The sequence below is a fragment of the Panthera uncia genome (assembly GCF_023721935.1).
Source record: "Panthera uncia isolate 11264 chromosome E2 unlocalized genomic scaffold, Puncia_PCG_1.0 HiC_scaffold_19, whole genome shotgun sequence".
Lineage (NCBI taxonomy): Eukaryota > Metazoa > Chordata > Mammalia > Carnivora > Felidae > Panthera > Panthera uncia.
The window spans coordinates 2,924,129-2,945,305 of record NW_026057588.1 but is presented as its reverse complement, the minus strand read 5'-3'; the positions used below and the strand labels follow the sequence as shown (position 1 = coordinate 2,945,305).

Sequence of the window (21,177 nt, the reverse complement as noted above, 5' to 3'; positions counted from 1 at the left end):
AAGTCACCAGGCCAGCTGGGGCAGAAGGCCAGTTCTTCGCCTTTTCATATGCCTCCACCCTGACAAATGTCTGTCTCCGGAGCCTCAACTTCCCAGGCACAGAATGGAGGCTTCACCCCTGCCCCTTGGTCCCCCGAGTTGTGGCCACTTAAAAAGGCAGATCGAGGGGCGCCTGGGTGGCTTGGTCGGTTAAGCGTCCGACTTCGGATCAGGTCATGATCTCACGGACAGTGAGTTCGAGCCCCGCGTCGGGCTCTGTGCTGACAGCTCAGAGCCTGGAGCCTGTTTCCGATTCTGTGTCTCCCTCTCTCTCTGCTCCTCCCCTGTTCATGCTCTCTCTCTGTCTCAAAAATAAATAAAACGTTAAAAAAAATAATAATAATAAATAAAATAAAATAAAAAGGCAGATCGGTTGCTCGCTTGCTTGTGCTCCTTCCCCTCGGAGGAAGACGCCTGGTTAAGTCCATCCTGCCCGGTTGGATTCAGAGGAGGGAAACCACATTACCCAGAAGGCATCTGAGGCCAATGCCTGCCAAGAACAGGGGCGCTTCCTGCGGCCCACGTACGTGGGCGGGGCTTCCGGGGTTTTCACTGCCGCCGCCATTTGCCTCAGCCGTTTGCCCTGGGACGGCCTTGACCTGCCGCGGGCTGTGCCAGCGCCGCTCCTTAGGCCTTTCGTGGGGACCAAACAGGGAAGGAGGCTAGGCTTCACCTTCGCGCTTCGCAGGGGCCGCGACTCCCTGCAGCGGGTGTGCCCCCCTGGCCGCTCGCCGGGCCGCGGCCTCTCGGCCGCCCTCATCCCCTCGGTCGCCGAGGGCGGCGCCCCGAGTCGTGGTGTCTTTTACGCCGAGGCCGCCCGGGCGCTCGCCTCTTTTCGCCTTGCTCGACCCGCGGGGCCCACGATGGCGGCGCCGCCGACCGGCCCGACCCAGGTCAGTGGACGTTGGCGTCGGAGTTGCTGCGTCTGTGCGAGGGCGGAGACGGGCCCCCCGTGGGCCGGGAGCCCCGACGTCCGCTGGACCGATCTCCGCACTCGCGGGGTGTGGAGGGTGGGGCTGGCTTGCGGCTTAACTGACCCCGGGTTCCGTGGAGTGCTTGGTCTCGGGCTCGCCAGTAAGTTGTGGAAAGAACGAATGATGCTTCCGCCTGGGACTCCCGTCAGTCTTAGGGTAAATCCCGCCCCCAACGGGACCTGGGAGGACCCACGCTGCCCCCACCTGCCCTCTTCTAACAGGTGACCTTGGGCGTCGGGCGGAGGGGGTCCGCTTTCCGGGCAGAGACAAGTTCAGGGGGCCCGGGAGGGGCAGTGAGGTTGCGGTGGTCCCAGCTGCTGGGGCGGGGGGCGGGGGGCGGGATGCTCCACCCCTCCTCCGCCAGCACCGACTTGGCGGCCAGTCAGAGGCCCTTCTTCCCGTGGCCAAAGCCTGTGTTCTCCGTAGCCATTTGTGCTCCCTGGTCCCGAAGTGTCCTGGCCTCGGGGCAAGTGCTGTCAGAGCTCAGGAAGGAGGCTCATGGTTCCTGGTGGAGTCTCCCCGGGAGTGAGGTGGGGAGCGGGCGGCGCAGGTCCGGTCCCTGCCGGTTACCCAGGGAGGCGCCAACCCTCCAGGTGCCGTTCTTGTGAGGTCAGTGCTGAGGGTTCTGCTCCTCTGCCCACGTTCACGAAAATAGTTTCAGGATTGATGGAAATGTATTTAACGACAAAAGTTGGGGCACATGCTTCCCAATGTCAGTACATCGTAATCACTGTGATTACGGAGGAATTCCCGATGCCCTCTCTTCCTCCCTGTACAAGAGTAAGCAGCGGTTAACATGTTGCCTCTGGTTTGTGAGAGGCAAGGCTTCGGGTGAATTGGGGGAACTCCCTTAGCCTTTCGGGGACTGGTTGGAGGTGATGAGATGTCTCCCCCCACCCCCCACCCCCGCCCGGGGGGGGGGGGCTGTGGGAGAAATGAGAACCCAAAGAAGCTGAGCTGAGTCATCTCTATGTAAGTCTCACGGCTGCGACCAGTGAAGCGGGAACTATGATTGTATTGATCCAGAAACAGACGCTCAGAGAAATGAAGTGATGTCTTCAAGGTTAACACAGCTGGCAAGTGTCGGCTTTCAAGAGTTTGGATTCCAGCCACAGGAGACTGACTTACGGACTGGGGACTTGTAGTCGCTTTAACCAGGATGTGCCCCTCAGCATGGGGCAGGCAGCGAGCAGGACCAGTGAGGCTCAGGTACTGCCGTTGTCACCAATGCTGTTATTGTCATTATTCACTCATTCCTCTGACGTCCTGGGGCCCATGGTGTCTGCATCTCCCAGTCCACCCGTCACTTCCATTGTCTTGTGTGACCTTCCGGTGGCTCCCGTGGAGGAGGCTTCTCCCTTACACTGCTGTGTCCACCCCCACCTTGAGCCCAGCACGGAGCTTGGCGCTCACAAGGTTCTTGGCGATTCGAGCCTTGATCACTCTGTACCTTTATCAGGGATGTAGGGATGAGGCCCGATCCCATCCAGCACCCCAACACCAACACGCTGCTACCTCTGTTTGACATCCAGGTATCTGTGACCTTCGACGATGTGGCCGTGACTTTTACCCAGGAGGAGTGGGGGCAGCTGGACCCGGCCCAGAAGACCCTGTACCAGGAGGTGATGCTGGAAAACTGTGGACTTCTGGTGTCTCTGGGTAAGTGCTCCCCACTCCACCCTAGGGGGGGACCTGCCACCTCGTTGTCAGAGGACCTTCTGTCTCCAGGCGTGGCCCCCAGATTCCGCACCTCTGCGTCTTTGCCTCTTCCTTACTCTGCTGCGGGGCTGTGTGGGGCGTCCTTGAGGCGGAAATGGCCACCTGAGCCCGAGCTCCTCTGGACCTCTCACCCCAGTGCCCGGGACAGACTGGTCTCCCATCTGAGGTCCTCATTTCACATTCCAGAGGGGGAGCTGACAGGCTGAGCCTGGTTGGCTCAAGTGTCCTCAGCAGGGCCAGCAGGGCAGGGAGTGATGGGAAGTTCTCCGGGAAGGGAGGGAGTCAGGCCCCCCGGAGGCCTTTGCCTTCAGCACCGACAGGTACTGTTGTAAACGAGGTGATCCCAGTGACGGGGCTTCTCTGTGCTCACGTGCCCTCATGGTTGTCACTTGTTTCCAGGGCCGGGATCGTCTGCCGGGACGAGAGAGGCGGTTAGAGTAGTGCTTCTCGGCGGGTGGCAGTTTTGCCCCCAGGAGCCATTTGGCAACGTCTGCGGGCACTCTGGGTTGTCGCGCCTTGGGTGTGGGTGGAACTGGCATCTGGTGGTTAGAGTCCGGAGATGCTGGCGACCTCCTTCGATGGACACGACGGGCCCCTCAACAAGAATTATCCCGCCTGCAGAATCCAGGGCGCCCAGTTGAGAAACGCCAGCTTAGATGTTTCTCTGCTTGAGGTTAGTCACCACGAGGCCATTCGATCTGAGACCCCAGAGCTTAGGGGAAGACGTGCCGATTTTTGGAGAACTGGAGTTAGGTCTCAGTGAGAAGAGGCAAAAACAAAATTAGAGAAGTTTGACGGATTAAATATTTTGTAACAAAACGTTTACAAATAGAAAGTGCATTTTGGCCCTGCTGAGCTCTTCTCTCCCCTTCCGTGCTCTCCCTGAGCTCCCCCTGCTCTGGCTGTGCGGGGCGTCTGGTGGTTTCCTGCGCACACACCTGGCTCGGGCCTCAGCTTGCTGTTGTGTCTGCCTGGTGAGTGTTCGTGGACATTTCAGCCTCTCAGACGGTGACCCTTCTGTGCGCGGTCCCCGCCTCCTCGCCAGCAGTGTCCTGACCACCAGATCTTGTGCAGGGCCCTCCCCCATCCCTGTCGCTTTCTCTCATCATCCCGGTTATGGCCTTCCAGGTTAGCGGTCTCAAGCAGGGACGATGTCATCCCCGAGGGACACTGGGCAGTGTTTGTAGACATTTTGGTTGTCGCCCTGGGATGGGGCTGAGACAGGCACCTGGTGGGTGGAGACCTGGAGTGCTGCCAAACATTCTTGTAACGCACAGGACAGTTTCCTCCCTGTCTTCCCTGCAAAGAAGTGTGTTGACCTAAATAATCATGCCCGTAACCCACATAATTATGTCAGGTTGAGAAACCTTATTTCAGAGAGTGTAGGAACATGAACTGGCATTGAGAGACACCCTGATATGATGATTGCGTTATTTCTTCTCTTTTCCTGCCTCTGATTGCTTTTGATGGCAAGTCTGGATTTAGTGCTGAATCTTTTTTTTTTTTCTTCTCAAGTGTTTACTCATTTATCTTGAGAGGGCGGGGTAGAAATAGAGGAGGAGAGAGAAAGAATACAAGCAGGGGAGGGGCAAAGAAAGAGGGAGAGAGAATCCCAAGCAGGCTTCCCCCTGTCAGCACAGAGCCCATCCTGGGCTCAACCCCACGAACCCCAGGATGATGGCTTGAGCTGAAACCAAGAGTCGGATGCTTGACCCACTGAGCCACCCAGGTGCCCCTAGTGCTGAACCTTAATACATCTTCTTTACTACCCCCACCCTCCAGTTGTTGGCACTTTTCCCTTTAAAACAGAAGGAGCCTTGAGCCCACAGCCATGAATAGGCAGCATGAGCTTACTGGGACTTAACAGCATTTTGATGGCATTGCTGAGTTTTTGTGGTGATCTTCCACTAAGGCTAGACTCTAGGTTTCTCATTTACCAGAATGATGCAGGATTCTTTCTTTGAAGAAAATAAGAAAAATTCAAAATGGGTCATGTTTGGGGCGCCTGGGTGGCTCCATCGGTTGAGCGTCTGACTTCGGCTCAGGTCATGATCTCATGGTCCGTGAGTTCGAGTCCCACGTCGGGCTCTGTGCTGATATCTCAGAGCCCAGAGCCTGCTTCGGATTCTGTGTCTCCCTCTCTCTCTGCCCCTCCCCTGGTCATGCTCTGTCTCTCTCTGTCTCAAAAATAAATAAAACATTAAAAAAAAATGGGTCATGTTCAAAAGCAGTTAACAATCACAGATCCCCTGAGCACTGACTGTGCGGGACTGTTCAGGCTTATTCATGCTCCACTCATGTAAATTGTCACAGCATCCCCCCTGTATGAATTTGCACCTGCAAGATTTGCATTCGTAGAGGTGACTTAGTGACAGATGATGTAGAGAGGTTAATGCTGTCATGTATTTTACATGTTTCTATGTGTGCATTTACATACGTATGTACACACCTGTGCACGTCTGTACATACACGCCCATGTGTGTGCTAGTTGTGTGTAAACGAAAAGAATCTCTTTTTCCTCTACTCAGTAACACTTCTGACATGAAAATCTTGTTTTCGACCCCACGCAATTCTGCCACACACTAACTGGAGTTCGCACAGATCCCGCAGGTTAAAACGGGCTCGGTCTCTTAGGACAGCCCCTCCCCTTCCCACACATCCACTTCAGATGCCAGTCACGAGTCCAGGTCGTCACCTGTCTGGGTCACCTGGCTATAAATCAGGTATGACCCCCTCCTCAGGTTTGATAATTTGCTAGGGTGGCTCACAGAACTTAGGAAAGCACCTTATTTAATATTACCCAGTTATTGTAAAGGATCGAATTCAGGAACAGCCAGATGGAAGAGACGCAGAGGACGAGGTGTGCAGGACAGGCCACTGAGCTCCCATGCCCCCTGTCTCGGCTTGCCACCCTTCCTGCACCTCGATGTGTTCACCAGCCTGGAAACTCACTGAACCACGTTAGTTAGGGCTGCTGACGAAAGCTTCATGACATTGGCATCATGGAGGAAATCACTGGCCATTGGTGATTGAACTCCGTCTCCAGCCCCTGTTGCCTGCCCAGAGGTTGGGAGATGGAACTGAACATTCCAGTGCTATAAGCATGTGTTTGGTTCCCCTGGCCCTCCTTAGAGTGTTCCAAAAAGTCACCTCAAGAACATAATAGAATTCCTAATGGAAGAAAGCAAAAAGGTTCTGTGTCTAATTTCGGACTTAGGAGAGGCAGTCTGGACACATGCTGGGGTGAAGGTTTTAGTGTTGGCGTGGAGTTGTCATCGTTGGAGTGTTGGTCTGGGTCGGTGTTGTCCACGTGTGGGACTGGGGTATCCTTTGCGAGTGAATGGCCGCTCAAGTTGCTGGGCGCCTCCTGTGTTTGCCGCGTTTGGTTGAAACAGTGGTGTTAGCGTGGGGTGTTAGGCCAAGAGGCCTTTTGTAAGGCAAGCTAGAGACCCACTTGGGTTTCTTTGTCACACTGGGATTTGAAAAGGAGTTATGTCTTCTACTTAAGCCAGCAATTTTGGGCATGTTTGGGCCGCGAAAGCTCTTGAATGTCTCTCTCTTCCCAGAGCCCAGCATTGTGTAATTGGAGAAGTGAGGTGTGTGTCCATTAGTAGTATCGCCTGCAGCTCTGAAGGGAACGAGGAATGCCTGGCCATGCCTTGTATCGTGGCCCTTGTATGTGTAGAGATGCGTGGTTTTGACTTATTTTGGGGGTGTCTGTGAGACGGGAGGGTCTTCGAGTTCTTTCCCCTGAAGGAGTCCATTTTTGGGCAGTGGCCCAGCAGTTTATAATGAATGTGGAGATGGGACCGTTTGTTGATCAGGGCATCTGGTGTGAAAATAACCCCCTGAAGTTTGGCCAAGCGATGTTTCTTAGGTCCCGTTTTATTTAGAACGTTCTGGCTAAGGGCTAGAAAGCAGCAACACTCCATTGAGCCCCCTCGGGTGTGATGGAAAACAGTCTCTCGTTTACAATCCCCAAACTCCCCTAACTATTCCCTCCGTTACTCCCAGGGGTTTTCTGGGGGCCTGGGGACAGGTGACCTCCTTCAGCAGCAGAACATGTGGCTGGGAACTGCAGACAGGAGAAGCCGCCACCTCCCACGAGGGGAGGGTGCCACGGGGCCCAGGCTGGGCTCCAGCCTGTCTCAGGGAGTCGTCGGTGGCGGTGCCAAGCTTGTGCCATGCTGTTTCTGTGACCCAGGGCACGGTGGGCAGCTGGGCGTGGAGGTTGCAGGCTCCTGTCTGTGAGAGCGGCTGTTTTCGGGAGGGCCTAGTGTGTGGTCAGTCACTGTGGTTTTAACAGCGTATTTCTCAGGGCTGGAACTGGGGACGGTTTGTCCCATCAGAAGCCCTTGTGGCCACCGTTGGTCATTCAGAGACTCCAGGAGGCTTGAGGAGAAAGAGGTCGTCCAAAGCCTCTGTAGTGAAGGGGTCTCTGAGGGCACCCACCGGAGCGTCTGTTAACAGTATTGTGAACAGGTCTTGGAGTCTTGGTTGGAGGAAGCCTCATTTAAGGTGGGCTGACCTGTAACTGTCAACACCGGTGAGGTTAAATAAAATGTGTAAATGAAGAATGTAGTAACCAGACCCCAGATAATGCTAAGTAGTGTTATTATCTAAAACTAATCCCCCAGGGGCGCCTGGGTGGCTCAGTCGTTTGAGTGTCAGACTCTTGATTTCAGCTCGGGTCATGATCTCACAGTTTGTGTGGGTTTGAGCACCACATTGGGCTCTGAGCTGACAGCTCAGAACCTGCTTGGGATTTTCTCTCTACCCCTCTCCCACTTACCTGTGCTTGTGTGCACGTGTGTGCGTGCTCTCTCTCTCCATAGTTACATAAATAAACTATAATATAAGATAACTAATCCCACAAAGGGACTAAAAGATGTTGGGTTGTGTTTATGTATCCATAACCGAGTGTGTCAGATGACCTTCTGTGGTCAAGGTCGTCCTCGATGTACCGTCACACGTGTGCTCCGGGAGAAAGTGGGGGCACTTAAAATCTTGTCTGCAGAGATGGGTGCGGGTCGGAGTTGTTGAGCCACCCTCCCCGGCAGCCCAGGAGAGAAGAAGGGTTTCCCTGCGGGGGGAAAGGCAGGCCAGCAGAGGAGGGGCGGAGCAGGCACCGGGCAGCACGGTTAGCCAGAGCTCTCAGCCCAGAATCAGCGGGGTGTGGATTGAATGATGTCCTTGATCTCTGTCGGATGTTGGGTGTGTGGATCGTGTGAGTCCGCTCTGGCTGCCACACTGTGTGGCTGAAACAACAGCTTTGTTTCCACATCATTCTGGAGGCTGGACGTTCCAGACCCGAGGTGCCGGCAGAGAGGTGTCTGATGGCGATCTCTTCCCAGCTGCCACTTCATGCTGTGTCCTCACGGCTCCTTTCCTCTGGCTCAGAAAGGCTGTCTCTTCCTCTTCTTTCAAGGACACCAGTCCTACCAGATTGGGGCCCATCCCCTGACCTCATTTAACCTTAATTCCCTCCTTAAAGATCCTGTCTTCCAGATACGATCACATTGGGAATTTGGGCATAATGACACTGAGGGGAGGACACGCTGCGTTCCTAGCAGGGACCCTCAGGGGTGGACCAGAGTAGTAAGATTGTAGTCACCGCCATGAGGTGCCCTTCGTTTGTCCCGGGTTCAAGCACAGACACAACTGGGCTGTCAGATGCAGCAGCAGTGGGACGGTCATTCCTTTATTGATCAGCTTTTATGTGATAAAAGGCTCCTTTTCAGCTTCCACTGGGCTGTATTAACTATTTTAATTGGGGTCTGCGGGCCCCATTTTCCCGAGCCAGAAATGTATTTTAATTCTGTGATGTGTCAGGGCACCTGTGCCCATAGGGCATAATTTAGGACAGTGGGCACTGGGACGCAGGGAGTTGTAGGCAAATCTGCAGTTAAAGTGAGACATACCTGTTCTTCCCCTGTATTAGCTACTGAAGTTTGGGCAGCGCTGTGTTTAAATTTAGAAGAATCTCCAGGTATAACTAGGATTTGAGCCCCGGTATTGGTTAAATTTAAGAAGTTTTGTCAATTGGTGCCTTTTAGCAAATCCTGAAGTTAATTCAGAACCTATATTGTAGAGTCAGAAAAACCAATCCGTGCCCGGTTTTGTTTTGGTAATATAATCTTTTTGGAATATAAATTTTGTTATGCTGTACAGAATTATTATACAGAATAATTATGCTATACAGAATTATTATAATTTGTTATCTTAACTTTTAGCATATAAATTTTGCATTTCTAATCGCACCAAACTGTAGACAGTGTTTTAGTTGTACACTGTGCATTTAGTTATTTTTTATTTTCTTCCTGTGTATCTAGGGGTTTCTTTTTGTTACTGTTTTTAAATCAGTCACTAGTTTAGGATGAGTGTTGTTTTCTAAACCTGGTATTCACTTGGTACATAAGTTTTAAAGCACCCCTCCTACTCCCGCTTCATTTTCTTGGGCTTTTAGCTGCCTGCAGCCCCATATTGAATTTGTCTCCTGCTGGTGAGAGGGGTGGGGAGGGCATGGGGTCTCTGGGCAGCAGCCTCCCTGGGATGGCCCTGGTCCCCAGCATAATTGTTTGTTGTCACCTCTCTGTCCCTGGTCATTTTCCTTTTCTTTGCGTATTTACCTGATGAGCTCCCGGCAGTCCCAGGTGGCCCCTGTTGAGTGGCAGTCTCGTCTGTAGGGTGCCCTGACAGCCGCAGAGGGCCGGGACTTACGTCTAGGGCAGCATGGTGGCGGCATCGGCATTCTGATTGGGTCAGTGTGATTTTAAGGAGGAGACTCTGGCATGCTGCTGGGCAGCTGCGGTCGGGGGTGCCCGGATGCACTGGCCGGTGCCCTGACATTGGTTGTGCAATCTGGCGTAAAGGGAGATGCATCCTGAGGTGTCCTCGCAGGAACAAGATACCCCATATGCTTTTTTTTCTCCCTTATACATTGAACCATGGGTCTCCAAGAATGGGGTGTCCCATCCCTGCTGGGTTGGGGGACAGACTACAACAGTAAGGCCGGCAACAATGGCAGGATTTGCCCTCGAAGCAGTTGAAGCCTCTTGTGCCACATCATCTGAGGAGGGCGCCCCACGCTCTGTGGCCAGTAGATCCCTCATATCACACAGGGGACCAGTGCTGGGACTCCACCAGATGCGCCTTGAAAAAGGGACTGTGCGATCAGTCCCTTGGGGAACCTAGCTGAGCAGCCCAGCACTGAGTGTTGCTGGCTCACTGGGCATACCTGCACCCCAGCACGGTAGTCTGGGGGGACCTTGGCCTTGCACGACAGCCACTTACCCTAGTTGTCCCTGGGGCACCCACCCAGAGACTTGACCATGGAAAAACAGATGGATGAGATGGGTTTTTGCCGATACAGGGGCAACTAGGGAGTTAGCCCTTGCAGACCTAGGTCATCACACCTGTAAACTACAGAAGGATTCTGCTTAGGATCTAAAAAAAAAGACTCAGATCAGTAAAGATGCAAACTTTGTTTTGAATGGAGTCAGTGTTTTAAATATGTCAGTTCTTTAAATTATCCCATAAATTTATTTCCACTTTAAACATAACGTATTTGAGGGGCGCCTGGGTGGCTCAGTGTGTTGAGCGTCTGACTTCGGCTCAGGTCATGATCTCGCGGTTGATGAGTTCGAGCCCCGTGTCGGGCTCTGTGCTGACAGCTCAGAGCCTGGAGCCTTCTTCAGATTCTGAGTCTCCCTCTCTCTCTCTGCCCCTTCCCTGCTCATGCTCTGTCTCTCTCTGTCTCAAAAATAAATAAACATTAAAAAAAGTTAAAAAAAAAAAAAAACCATAACGTATTTGAATTGCTTGCCGCACTCCCTGGGATATGGTTATACCCTATAAATGCTAGTTTTTCATTTATTGTTAGGATGAGAAACTCCACAACAATGTGGCAGATTAATGAAGCCATGCTTCAGCGAAGTCCTGTCGGGAGGTAACATGGGAGCTGAGACCGGAAGAGTTAGAGTTCTCTAGAGGCACAAGGTGGGAAGAGAACAGCCTGCTAGGTAGTAGGGCCAACACATGCAAAGGCCCTGGGGTCACAGGAGGCATGGCTCTTGAGAGCTGAAGGGAAGTCTTGCTCCCGTTTTGACACCCGAGCTGAGCCTGCAGCAGATGCAAGTGAGGTTTGCGTAGTGACAACTGATACTCTCCGGCTGTGGCTCTGTGTCTGTCAGCACAGCCTTCCGTGGGTCCTGGTGCCTCTGCCATTGACTTCTCTGCAGTCCTGTGTCTTTTCCCTGCGTCTGTGAGCAGCTACATGACAGAGCAGCTCGGTCTTCACCCTGAGGGACGTTCATTCTCTCGTCTCGTAAGCTCAGAGGTGATCCCGGCTCCCCGCTTGGCGAGTGACAGCCCAGCTGTGTGTTTCTTTACCCCCTCTCTGGTCTAGGGCTTTGAGGCAGGTTCCCTCATAAAAGTCCCAGGATGCCACCCACTCAGCCGTCCTGGCTCCTACCAGGTTGTGTACTTGTGTTCCTCTAACGATTGGTGATGGGGCATAGCCACTTGCAGGTTGGTAGAGAGTGGTTTTTCGACCTTCCTTTGATGCCAGAATCTGCTGGGAAGGTTTTTAAATCTCCCGATACCCAGGCCTCGCCTACAGAGGTTTGCGTTGGATGTGAGGCGGACGTGCCGGGAGGTGTGGAGGCACACGTGGGTGAGACTCACGTGCTCGGAATAACGAGAAAACACTCTCTGGAAGGAGGGGATCCTCTTCCCTGGGATTCTGTGAGCTGGAAGTCAAAGGAAACAGGTGCTGTCTACACAGCCAGAACTACTGTCTCAAGTCTTTGGATCCCAGCAGTGGTGTTTGTGCCAGTTTCCAGGTGACAAGTCAGTGTTCATGTGGATGGGAGCAGCTTCGTTCTGAAGTCATATCCATATCCAGAAGTCCCACACTAGATTGAGAGGTTTAATTTGTTTTCCCAAAAATCCCAGTGCCTTCTTTCTTTCTCCGTGACCAGGGTGTCCCGTCCCCAGACCGGAGCTCATCTGCCAGCTGGAGCGCGGGCAGGAGCCGTGGACGGCGAAGAGAGGCCTCTCCCAGAACACCTATCCAGGTAGGAGCCAGGATGCGGGCGCGCGGGAGACCCTGCAGGCTGCAGACCAGGAGGGGACCGCGGGCCCTGGTTCCCCGGGAAGCTTCTCGTTCTGGCCCCTCCGGTGGTTCGGAAGCCGGGAACCCTTTGACCCAGAGTCCGCGTGCCCGGCCAGGGACCCGTAATGTCTCTCCCTCCGTCCACCTGCCAAGTTTCGGTGGCAAGTTGGGGACCGGACACGGCCTCGGAGAGCCGCTCAAGCCTCCCCCCGCCCTCAGTGCCTCTCTCTGGCCGGCGTCCCCAGGTCCTGTGCAGCCGTGTCCCGCCCGGTGCATCTCCCGCCTCGGTTCCTTATGCCGCCACCTCCATCAGCCCCGCCCCCATGCTCCCTGCTCACTCCCATCATCTTCCCTGGGGGGGCCGCTGGCCTCCCCACCGCTCTCCACGTCTGCGTGGTGCCTCTGGTCGGCTCGGCTCCAGGTCCTGCCTGCGCCTCCCCACGTGCTCAGACTCTGTTCCAGACGGCTGGCACTTCCCCAGCCACGGACGTGTCTCCGTGCGACCCCGGCGTTGACAGTGCAGTGCGCCTCCTCCCCTGCTTGAGCCTCGACCCTTCCACACCCACTCGGGCTCTCGAGTCTGCAGCTGCGCCTTCCGTCCAGCAGAGGGGGTCTTGCCCTTGGCCCCGGGGCCGCTTCCTGAACCAGAGTCCAGAGCACCTTTTCAGGGGAATTATTTCCTCCTTCGTTTTGTTTGTTGTATAGCGTAACTTCATCCTTTTTGTACTCAACATAAAAATATGCTCAAGGGGTGCCTGGGTGGCTCAGTCAGTTGAGTATCCAACTTCAGTTCAGGTCATGATCTCACAGGTCATGAGTTCAAGCCCCGCATCAGGCTCTGTGCTGACAGCTCGGAGCCTGGAGCCTGTTTCAGATTCTGTGTCTCCCTGTCTCTCTCTCTGCCCCTCCCCTGCTCACGCTCATATTCTGTCTCTTTCTCAAAAATAAACATAAAAAATACATATATCTAGCTCCTTATGGTTAAAGAAGGTCAGTAAGTTCCCGGCTCACGTAGCCCCCATCCGCTCCCCGTGCACTCACGTACTCACTGCTCAGGCAGGCGCTGCCCGGAGCCGCCCCGAAGGTCATCCTGCATGTGGTTACAGCGTCTTTGATGTTTTCTTGGAGTGAGGTAGATGGATTCCAGGCTACGCAAACTTTCAAGTTTTTTACTGGATAGTTGCCACTGTGTTCTTTTTTTTACTTAAAAATTTTTTTTTGTTTGTTTTTATAAAAAAAAAATTTTTTTTTTTTTTTTAACGTTTATTTATTTTTGAGACAGAGACGGAGCAGGAACGGGGAAGGGTCAGAGAGAAGGAGACACAGAATCTGAAACAGGCTCCAGGCTCTGAGCAGTCAGCACAGAGCCCGACGCGGGGCTCGAACTCACGGACCGCAAGATCATGACCTGAGCCGAAGTCGGACGCTTAACCGACTGAGCCACCCAGGCGCCCCTGAAAAAATGTTTTTAATGTTTGTTGATTATTTTGAGAGAGAGACATTTGACATTTAACCTTTCGATCCAAGGTGGAACTGGAGTCTGTTGTGAGATACGAGTACAGTTTTGCATTTCCAGTGCGACACCAGTCTTTCTGGCTCCATTTACTATGTTTCCTCTTCTTCAACCCCCCAGCTTCTCTGCCCTCTCTGCCGTCCGCCAAAGCTCCCTGCGTGTGTTTCCCAAAGTCTCTTCTTTTTCCATTGCTCGTTTGTCTTCTCTGTGTGCTGGTACCACAGTGTGTGAGCCTGTGATTCCGTGGCAGTACTGTCATCTGAGATGGTAGGTGTCCTTCTCTTTATTGTTGCCTGTTTGACCCTTCATACAAGTCCTACCATCAGACTGTGAAGTTCCTTGATGGCCCAGTTGGCATTTTATAGGGAATTGTATTGAAATTTTTTTTTACTCATTTGGGTAGAATTGTCAGTTTTATGTGATTAAGTTTTATTCCCCTGGTTTTGTCAAGTAATAATGGACCCACATCACCGTACGGGTTTCCCCACCATGTGAAAGTAGAGTGTTCCTGTGAAACTTTTCATTAGCCAAAACAGCATTTATTTATATGGAATTTTTTTTTTTTTTTTTTTTTTTTTTTTTTTTTTTTTTTACTATTTCTATACTTAAAAATCATCTCTCTCAGGGTTTTCTGATGCCCTAGGACACATCTTGCTGACAGATGCTCAAAATAAGTGGAGAGAAAGCACAGGTGCTCACAGACACAGTTCAGAGCTGTGGCGGCTCAATGTCAGGGACTGTTCTGGTGACTGTTCTGGTGAAGGAGCTCGGTGGGCCACCTCTGCCACCCAGGGGGCCCACTGCCTCTGTGACGGCTCGATGCGACAGACGCTGAACACCATTTTTGCTTTTTGTGGTTTTCGTACGAGTGAAAGTCTTTGAATTTCTTTCAGTTAGTGGAAACAGGTCCTGATGTCAGTGTAATAAGTAAAGGAAGGAGGAAAATTAAAAAGGAAAAAAGGTTTCTTCTTGTGGTGAGAACTGTTGCAATTTACTCTCTCATCTCTGCGCTTTGTCACGGCAGGCAGGAGTAGCTAGGGCCCTCGTGTGGTACGTCCCGTTCCTAGCCCTTAACCTTGGAACTGGAAGTTTGTCCCTTTCAACACACCTTCCTCTGACTCTTCTGACCCCCACATCGTACTCTTCATTGACCCAGCTCTTCCTTCATGTCTTCAAGTAAAGTATTATCATTTTCTCCTCTAGATCCATGTGTATTTTTCTGGTCTCTTCCCCAGACTCAGTACATGCAGCCCAGTCCTGCTCACTTCCTGCCGTGTCCTGGGAGTCTTCACTGTCCCCTTCCCCCCCCCCCCCCCCCCCCCCCCCCCCCCCCAAGAACCTTGAGAATCCTGTTCCCTTGTCTCCTTTCTGTCCCTGCATTCTCATCAACACCATCCTCAAACTCTTGGTCCCCTGTACATTCTGTCCCCTGAGGCTACTGTACCCTCGGTACTTCCTCTCTGGGGCGACTCCTGTGCTGCCAGTGGGACCCCCATCGTGGGCACCTCCTACTGGAAAACTCTCTTGATGTCTTTCTGAACACAGCCAAGCTCAAGGCGAAGAACACAGAACTCCCGAGAATGCCAAGTCTTCCCAGGTCATCCGAAACCAGTGGGAGTTCAGAGATTTCCCACAACTATCCTTAGATTTGACACATTGTTAGAAAGACTAGAAAAACTTCCTAAAATCTGTTCTTACTCTGCCCTCAGTGTTTTTTTTTGTTTGTTTGTTTGTTTGTTTGTTTAGGTTTTTGTTGTTGTTTTAATTTACATCTAAGCTACCATATAGTGCAACAACGATTTCAGGAGTAGATTCCTTAATGCCTCTTACCCATTTAGCCCATCCTCCCTCCCACAACCTCTCCAGCAACCCTCTGTTTATATTCCACATTTAAGAGTCTCCTTTGTTTTGTCCCCCTCCCTGTTCTTATATTTTTGTTTCCCTTCCCTTATGTTCATCTGTTTTGTCTCTTAAAGTCCTCATAGGAGTGAAGTCATATGATATTTGTCTTTCTCTGACTAATTTTGCTTAGCATAATACCCTTGAGTTCCATCCACGTAGTTGCACATGGCAAGATTTCATTCTTTTTGATTGCCATGTAATACTCCGTTATATATATGTGTGTATGTGTACATATACACACATGTATATACATACGTATATATATATGTGTATATATATGTACATATATAAACATACACATAACATATACATTCACCACATCTTCTTTATCCATTCATCCATCGATGGACATTTGGGCTCTTTCCATACTTTGGCTATTGTTGATAGTGCTGCTACAAACATGGGATTAAATGTGTCCCTTTGAAACAGCACACCTGTATCCCGTAGATAAATGCCTAGTAGTGCAATTGCTGGGTCATAGGATAGTTCTATTTTTAGTTATTTGAGGAACCACCATACTGTTTTCCAGAGTGGCTGCACCAGTTTGTATTGGCACCAGCAGTGCAAAAGAGATCCTCTCTCTCTCTGCATCCTCGCCAATATCTGTTGTTGCCTGTTGTTTTTTTTTTTTAATTTTTTTAAAGTTTATTTTTGAGAGAGAGAGAGAGAGAGAGAGAGAGAGAGTTTGAGCAGGGGAGGGGCAGAGAGGGAGGGGGACAGAATCCAAAGCAGGCTCCTGGCTCTGAGCTGTCAGCACAGAGCCCTACGCGGGGCTTGAACTCACAAACCGAGATCATGACCTGAGCCAAAGTCGGGAGCTTAACCGACAGCCACCCAGGCGCCCCTGCCTTCAGTGTTTGTTACAGATTAAGGATACAGCTTAGAAGCAGGGCCAGAGGTGTTCAGACACAAAACTTCCATGTCTTCAGTGACTTGTTCCCTCCTGGCATCCGTGTATGACAATAACGTGCACAGATATGGCCAGCTCGGGAGATTGGCCAGAGCATCACTATTTCTATTTTTATTGAGCCTTCATTACATACGCGCAATTGAGTTACTCTCCGTGGGACTCAGTGTCTAGCTCTTTTTCCTTTTCCAGAGGTCCAGCTGGTATCTTGTGGCTCAAAGTCCCAACTTTCTAATTTCATGGTAGGTTTTTCTTGCGTGGCTGGACCTTGCCTCGAGTTATCTCTTTAGTACAAACTGGAGGCCTCTAATGAGTTACCTGCCTTCCCAAACTAAGGGATACATTCCTAGGTGCCCATGCAGGATGTCCACGCATAGAGGTATCTTGAAGCACACAGCACCATAATTAGACTGCAGACGCATGCACAATGGGATTGTGGTGGTAGTATTTCCCCTCAGACCTCCTGTCCCCTCGCCTGGCTTCTCCTGGGTCTCCCTTTCAAGAAGTCAACAGTCCAAGATCCAAGGGTAAAAATCCTGAGATTCAGAGGTAGTAAAACATAACAGAGATGGGCCCTGTTTTCATCTTCGTTTCTTTCGCTGAAACGCTAGTTTTATTTTTCCCATGTCGTCATTACTCACAGGGCTTTTTGTGTATTGGGTTTCTTTCAGGTGACAAGGACAAACCCAAGACCATGGAACCCACCACTTGTGATCCAGCCCTGCCTGAGGGGGCCTCGTTCCAGGAACTAAGACGTGGTGACCCAGGGAACTACCAGCTGGGCCAAACCAAGGATCAGCGTGGACCGTCAGAAATGCAGGAAGGACACTCGAGACCAGGGTTTGAAGCCCAGAGGGAGAAAATGACCCCTGAACGTGGTGGTTCAGGAACAGCTGATGGAGTGTGTTCGCGGATTGCACAGGACCTGGTCCCCCTAGGTGGTGCCATCCGTGACCGTGACTCATGTGGATCGGGTAAAGATCCCGTGATTCAAGAAGAGGAAAATGCCTTTAAGTGCAATGAATGCGGGAAAACTTTTAATAAGAAGCACCTTCTTGCTGGACATGAAAAGATTCACTCTGGAGTGAAGCCCTATGAATGCACTGAGTGCGGGAAAACCTTCATTAAGAGCACACACCTCCTCCAGCACCACATGATCCACACGGGGGAGAGGCCCTACGAGTGCATGGAGTGCGGGAAGGCCTTCAACCGCAAGTCCTACCTTACACAGCACCAGCGGATTCACAGCGGGGAGAAGCCTTATAAGTGCAACGAGTGTGGAAAGGCCTTCACCCACCGCTCCAATTTTGTCCTGCATAAGAGGAGACACACCGGTGAGAAATCCTTTGTGTGCAAAGAGTGTGGGCAGGTCTTTCGACACAGGCCGGGTTTCCTTCGACATCACATCATCCACACTGGCGAGAATCCCTACGAATGCTTCGAGTGTGGCAAGGTCTTCAAACACAGGTCCTACCTCATGTGGCACCAGCAGACTCACACTGGGGAGAAGCCCTACGAGTGCAGCGAGTGCGGGAAGGCCTTCTGTGAGAGCGCGGCCCTCATTCACCACTACGTCATCCACACGGGGGAGAAGCCCTTCGAGTGCCTGGAGTGCGGGAAGGCCTTCAACCACAGGTCCTACCTCAAGAGGCACCAGAGGATCCACACCGGGGAGAAGCCTTTCGTGTGCACCGAGTGTGGAAGGGCCTTCACCCACTGTTCCACTTTCATCTTGCACAAAAGGGCCCACACCGGAGAAAAACCTTTTGAGTGCAAAGAATGTGGGAAAGCCTTTAGCACTAGGAAGGACCTCATCCGACACTTCAGCATCCACACCGGGGAGAAGCCCTTCGAGTGCTCTGAGTGCGGGAAGGCCTTCAACCGCCGCTCGGGGCTCACGAGGCACCAGCGGATTCACAGTGGAGAGAAGCCCTATGAGTGCATGGAGTGTGGGAAATCCTTCTGCTGGAGCACAAACCTCATCAGGCACGCCGTCATCCACACCGGGGAGAAGCCCTATAAGTGCAGCGAGTGTGGCAAGGCCTTCAGTCGCAGCTCCTCCCTCACTCAGCATCAGAGGATTCATACTGGGAGACACCCCGTCAGGGGCAGCGCAGCAGAAGTGGGGAGACCCTTCGCGAGCGGGCAGTCCTCGGTCACCCTGCGAGAACTCCTTCTGGGGAAAGACTTCTTGAATGTAACCACCGAGGAAAACCTTTTGCCGGAGAAAACCTCTACCATGGCATCTGATCGAACATACCAAAGAGAGACCCCCCAGGTATCTTCGCTGTGAGAAAATCATCCATCCCAGGCCGTCAGGAGTCGTGTAGAGATGCAGTTAGAGATTGGCCCGGCCCAGAGCCTTACTGTGCATCTGAGAGTTCATCCGGGAGAGACCGGTGTTGATTATGCAGGAAGTAAAATGTTCAGCTACTTTTTTCTTAGTTTACACTGCAGCGTTATCTCAGGAATTTTTATAAAAAGAAGGTGGAGATTAGAAGGGCAAATGAAATGAAAAGTTTGTGAGACTTCTCTGTCAAGCTTTGTCAAGCACTTTGTCATGGATTCCTTTGTTTACTTGGGGCAGGGGGGGTGTTTCAGAGGCCACGGGCCTTGACCCTTTGTGTGTCTTGTATATACATTCATTACTGTTCAGTGGCAGGAGAGTTAGACAGACGAGAGGGCAGGTATTCAAAGCGGTAAATACACACATAAGAATGGGCACATTGTCTTGCACCAGTTAAGACGTTAAGACTTCACAGTTTTAGAAAACAAACTTTTTTATTTGGTTTTAAACCCCAAACACCCAGACTTTTTCTTGATCCCATCTATTTACTTAGTTTCCGTCGCTATACGGTAAACCTCAAAATTAGGTAAAAGTGATTTCTCTCTATTACTTAAATTGATTTAGTTTTCCTAGTTCCTTTGACTTTTCATATAAATCTTAGGGTGCAGAAAATCGTGTTTGCATTTTATAGGAATTGGTTTGTAGATCTGTTTGTTGAAAAGCAGCATCATGAACATCGTACATGCTATGATACTTCACTTATTTAATTCTTGGTATTTCATTACCGTTTTATAATTTTCAATACAGGCTCTGTATATTTTTGTTAAGATTTGTAACTAGGTGTTTTGTTTTTTGAGTGTAAATGGCATTGATTTTTACACTTTGATTTTCCATATGATCTTCAGTAGTATGCAGAATGATCATTGGTTTGGGGGATGATATTTTGGTAACCTGCACCCTTGCTAAACTCACATTATTTCTAGCCATTTCTCTGGGTAGAATCCTTAGGATTTTCTGCAAAGGTACATCAGCTGCAGATAGAGTTTTATTTCTTCCTTCCCATCTGTTTATCTATGACTTTATTTTCTTACTGCTCTAGGTGTACTTCCAGTGTGATATCAGATAGGAGTAGTAAGAAAGGATGCCCTTGACTGATTCCTCAAATGAGGCGGGAAACTTTGTTTTTCATCAAATACAATGTTAAAAGTTCTTTTTGGAGTTTTCTTATCAAGTTTAGAAAATTTCCATCTATTCCTAATTTACTGAGTTGTTTGTTTGTTTTTTTTAATTATGAATAAGCGTTGGATTTTGCCAAATGCTTTGCCTCCATCAATTGATGTGATTATCTGATTTTTCCTTTATAGTTTATGGATATATAGTGTATTAACTGATTAGGTTTGAATATTGAACCAGTCTTGCATCCTTGGAATAAATCCCACTTGGTTGTGGAGTATAATTTTTTTTTTACATATTATGTATTAAAACATTCCATTTGATTATATTTTGTTGAGGAAATTTTCCTCTAATTTCTTGAATTCAGAATAGTTTTTATATTGGATACATTGGATAGTTTTAAGATTGGCATTTTCAAGGAATTGTTCCGTTTTATCTAAATTTTCTAACTTGTAGACTTGTAGTATTTCCTTATTACCATTTTAATGGCAGCAAGATCTATACTTCTGTCCCATTTGATACCTGATTTTGGAAATAGGTCCACTCTCTCTTTATCTTTGTCCATCTTCTTAGGTATTTATCAGTTTTAATGATCATTTTGAAGAACCATCACTTAATTTCATTTGTTTGTATTGTTTATATAATTTCACTAACATCTGTTCTGATCTTTATTATATCCTTTCTTCTACTTGCTTTGGTTGTCTTTTGCTCCTCATTTATTTTCTGATTTAAGCACTTAGTACTATAAAGTTCCCTTATAGCATTGTGACCGCTTCATCCCACAAGTGTTTTTTTTTTAGTTTATTTTTTAGTTTATTTATTTATTTTGTGTGAGGGAGAGAACGCGCATATGTGTGCCCAGGAGAGGGGCAGAGAGAGAGGGAGAGAGAGAGAACATTCCAATTCTGCTGTCAGTGCAGAGCCCGATGTGGGGCTTGAACTCACCAACCATGAGATTATGACCTGAGCTGAAATCAAGAGTTGGATGCTTAACTGACTGAGCTGCTCAGGCATCCCCCACCACAGCTAATTTTAATTCCAGTTTATTCAGCTCCTTAAGAGACTACTGGGTTCATGGATTATTGTTTAGTTTTCTAGTAGAGTATTTTCTTTATCTTTTGTTATTGGATTTCTGGTTTGTTTCACATTTGGCCTGTTTAAATTTATTGTGTGTTTATGGCCCAGTCTGTCTTCTTGAATGTTCTAAAATGCCACTTGAATGTGTTCTGTCATTGGGTGGAATTTCTGTGAATGCCTGCACAATCCTCTTGGTTGGTAGTAGTAGTCAAATTTTCTGTATCCTTACTGACCTTCTGTTTAGTGTTTCTGTCAGTTGCACAGAGAGGATGGTGAAGTCCTGAAGCATTATTGTCTGTTCATCTTTAAATTCTATTATTTTTTGCTTCAGGTATTTTAAAGCTCTGTTGTTTGGTGCATTCACATTTAGTATTGATATGTTATCTTGGTTATTGACCCTTTCATTATTTAATGTCCCTTTTTGCCCATGTTCATTTTCTTGACTTTGAAGCATACTTCAGTAATATTAAT

The 21,177-nt window shown here is 50.0% G+C and overlaps 2 protein-coding genes across 3 annotated transcripts in view; both read left to right on the top strand.

Annotated features, from left to right (window-relative positions):
- Nucleotides 1-854: 854 nt before the first annotated feature.
- LOC125915827 (zinc finger protein 264-like) lies at nucleotides 855-19,925 on the top strand. 2 transcript variants are annotated; one of them, XM_049621857.1, is made up of 4 exons: nucleotides 855-932; nucleotides 2,546-2,672; nucleotides 11,714-11,809; nucleotides 16,841-19,925. In XM_049621857.1, the coding sequence occupies exons 1-4, from the start codon at nucleotides 903-905 to the stop codon at nucleotides 18,460-18,462; spliced, it is 1,875 nt and encodes a 624-aa protein (XP_049477814.1). In that variant the 5' UTR covers nucleotides 855-902; the 3' UTR covers nucleotides 18,463-19,925. The 2 variants fall into 2 exon arrangements, with proteins under 2 accessions (XP_049477814.1, XP_049477813.1); XM_049621856.1 differs by having other exon boundaries at nucleotides 927-2,222.
- Nucleotides 855-21,177, top strand: part of LOC125915828 (zinc finger protein 805-like) — a 60,006-nt gene continuing 39,683 nt past the window's right edge. Inside the window, exon 1 of the mRNA XM_049621860.1 lies at nucleotides 855-932. Coding sequence (XP_049477817.1) covers nucleotides 903-932 — 30 coding nt within the window. The 5' untranslated portion in view covers nucleotides 855-902. The remainder of the gene's footprint in view (nucleotides 933-21,177) is intronic.

What these genes read in the sequence shown, in the direction of transcription:
- LOC125915827 (XM_049621856.1), top strand. Translation starts at nt 2,187, where the DNA reads ATGGGGCAGGCAGCGAGCAGGACCAGTGAGGCTCAG. An exon ending in TGGACTTCTGGTGTCTCTGG is followed by an intron (nt 2,673 to 11,713) that starts GTAAGTGCTCCC and finishes CTCCGTGACCAG; the next exon opens with GGTGTCCCGTCCCCAGACCG. An exon ending in CTCCCAGAACACCTATCCAG is followed by an intron (nt 11,810 to 16,840) that starts GTAGGAGCCAGG and finishes GGTTTCTTTCAG; the next exon opens with GTGACAAGGACAAACCCAAG.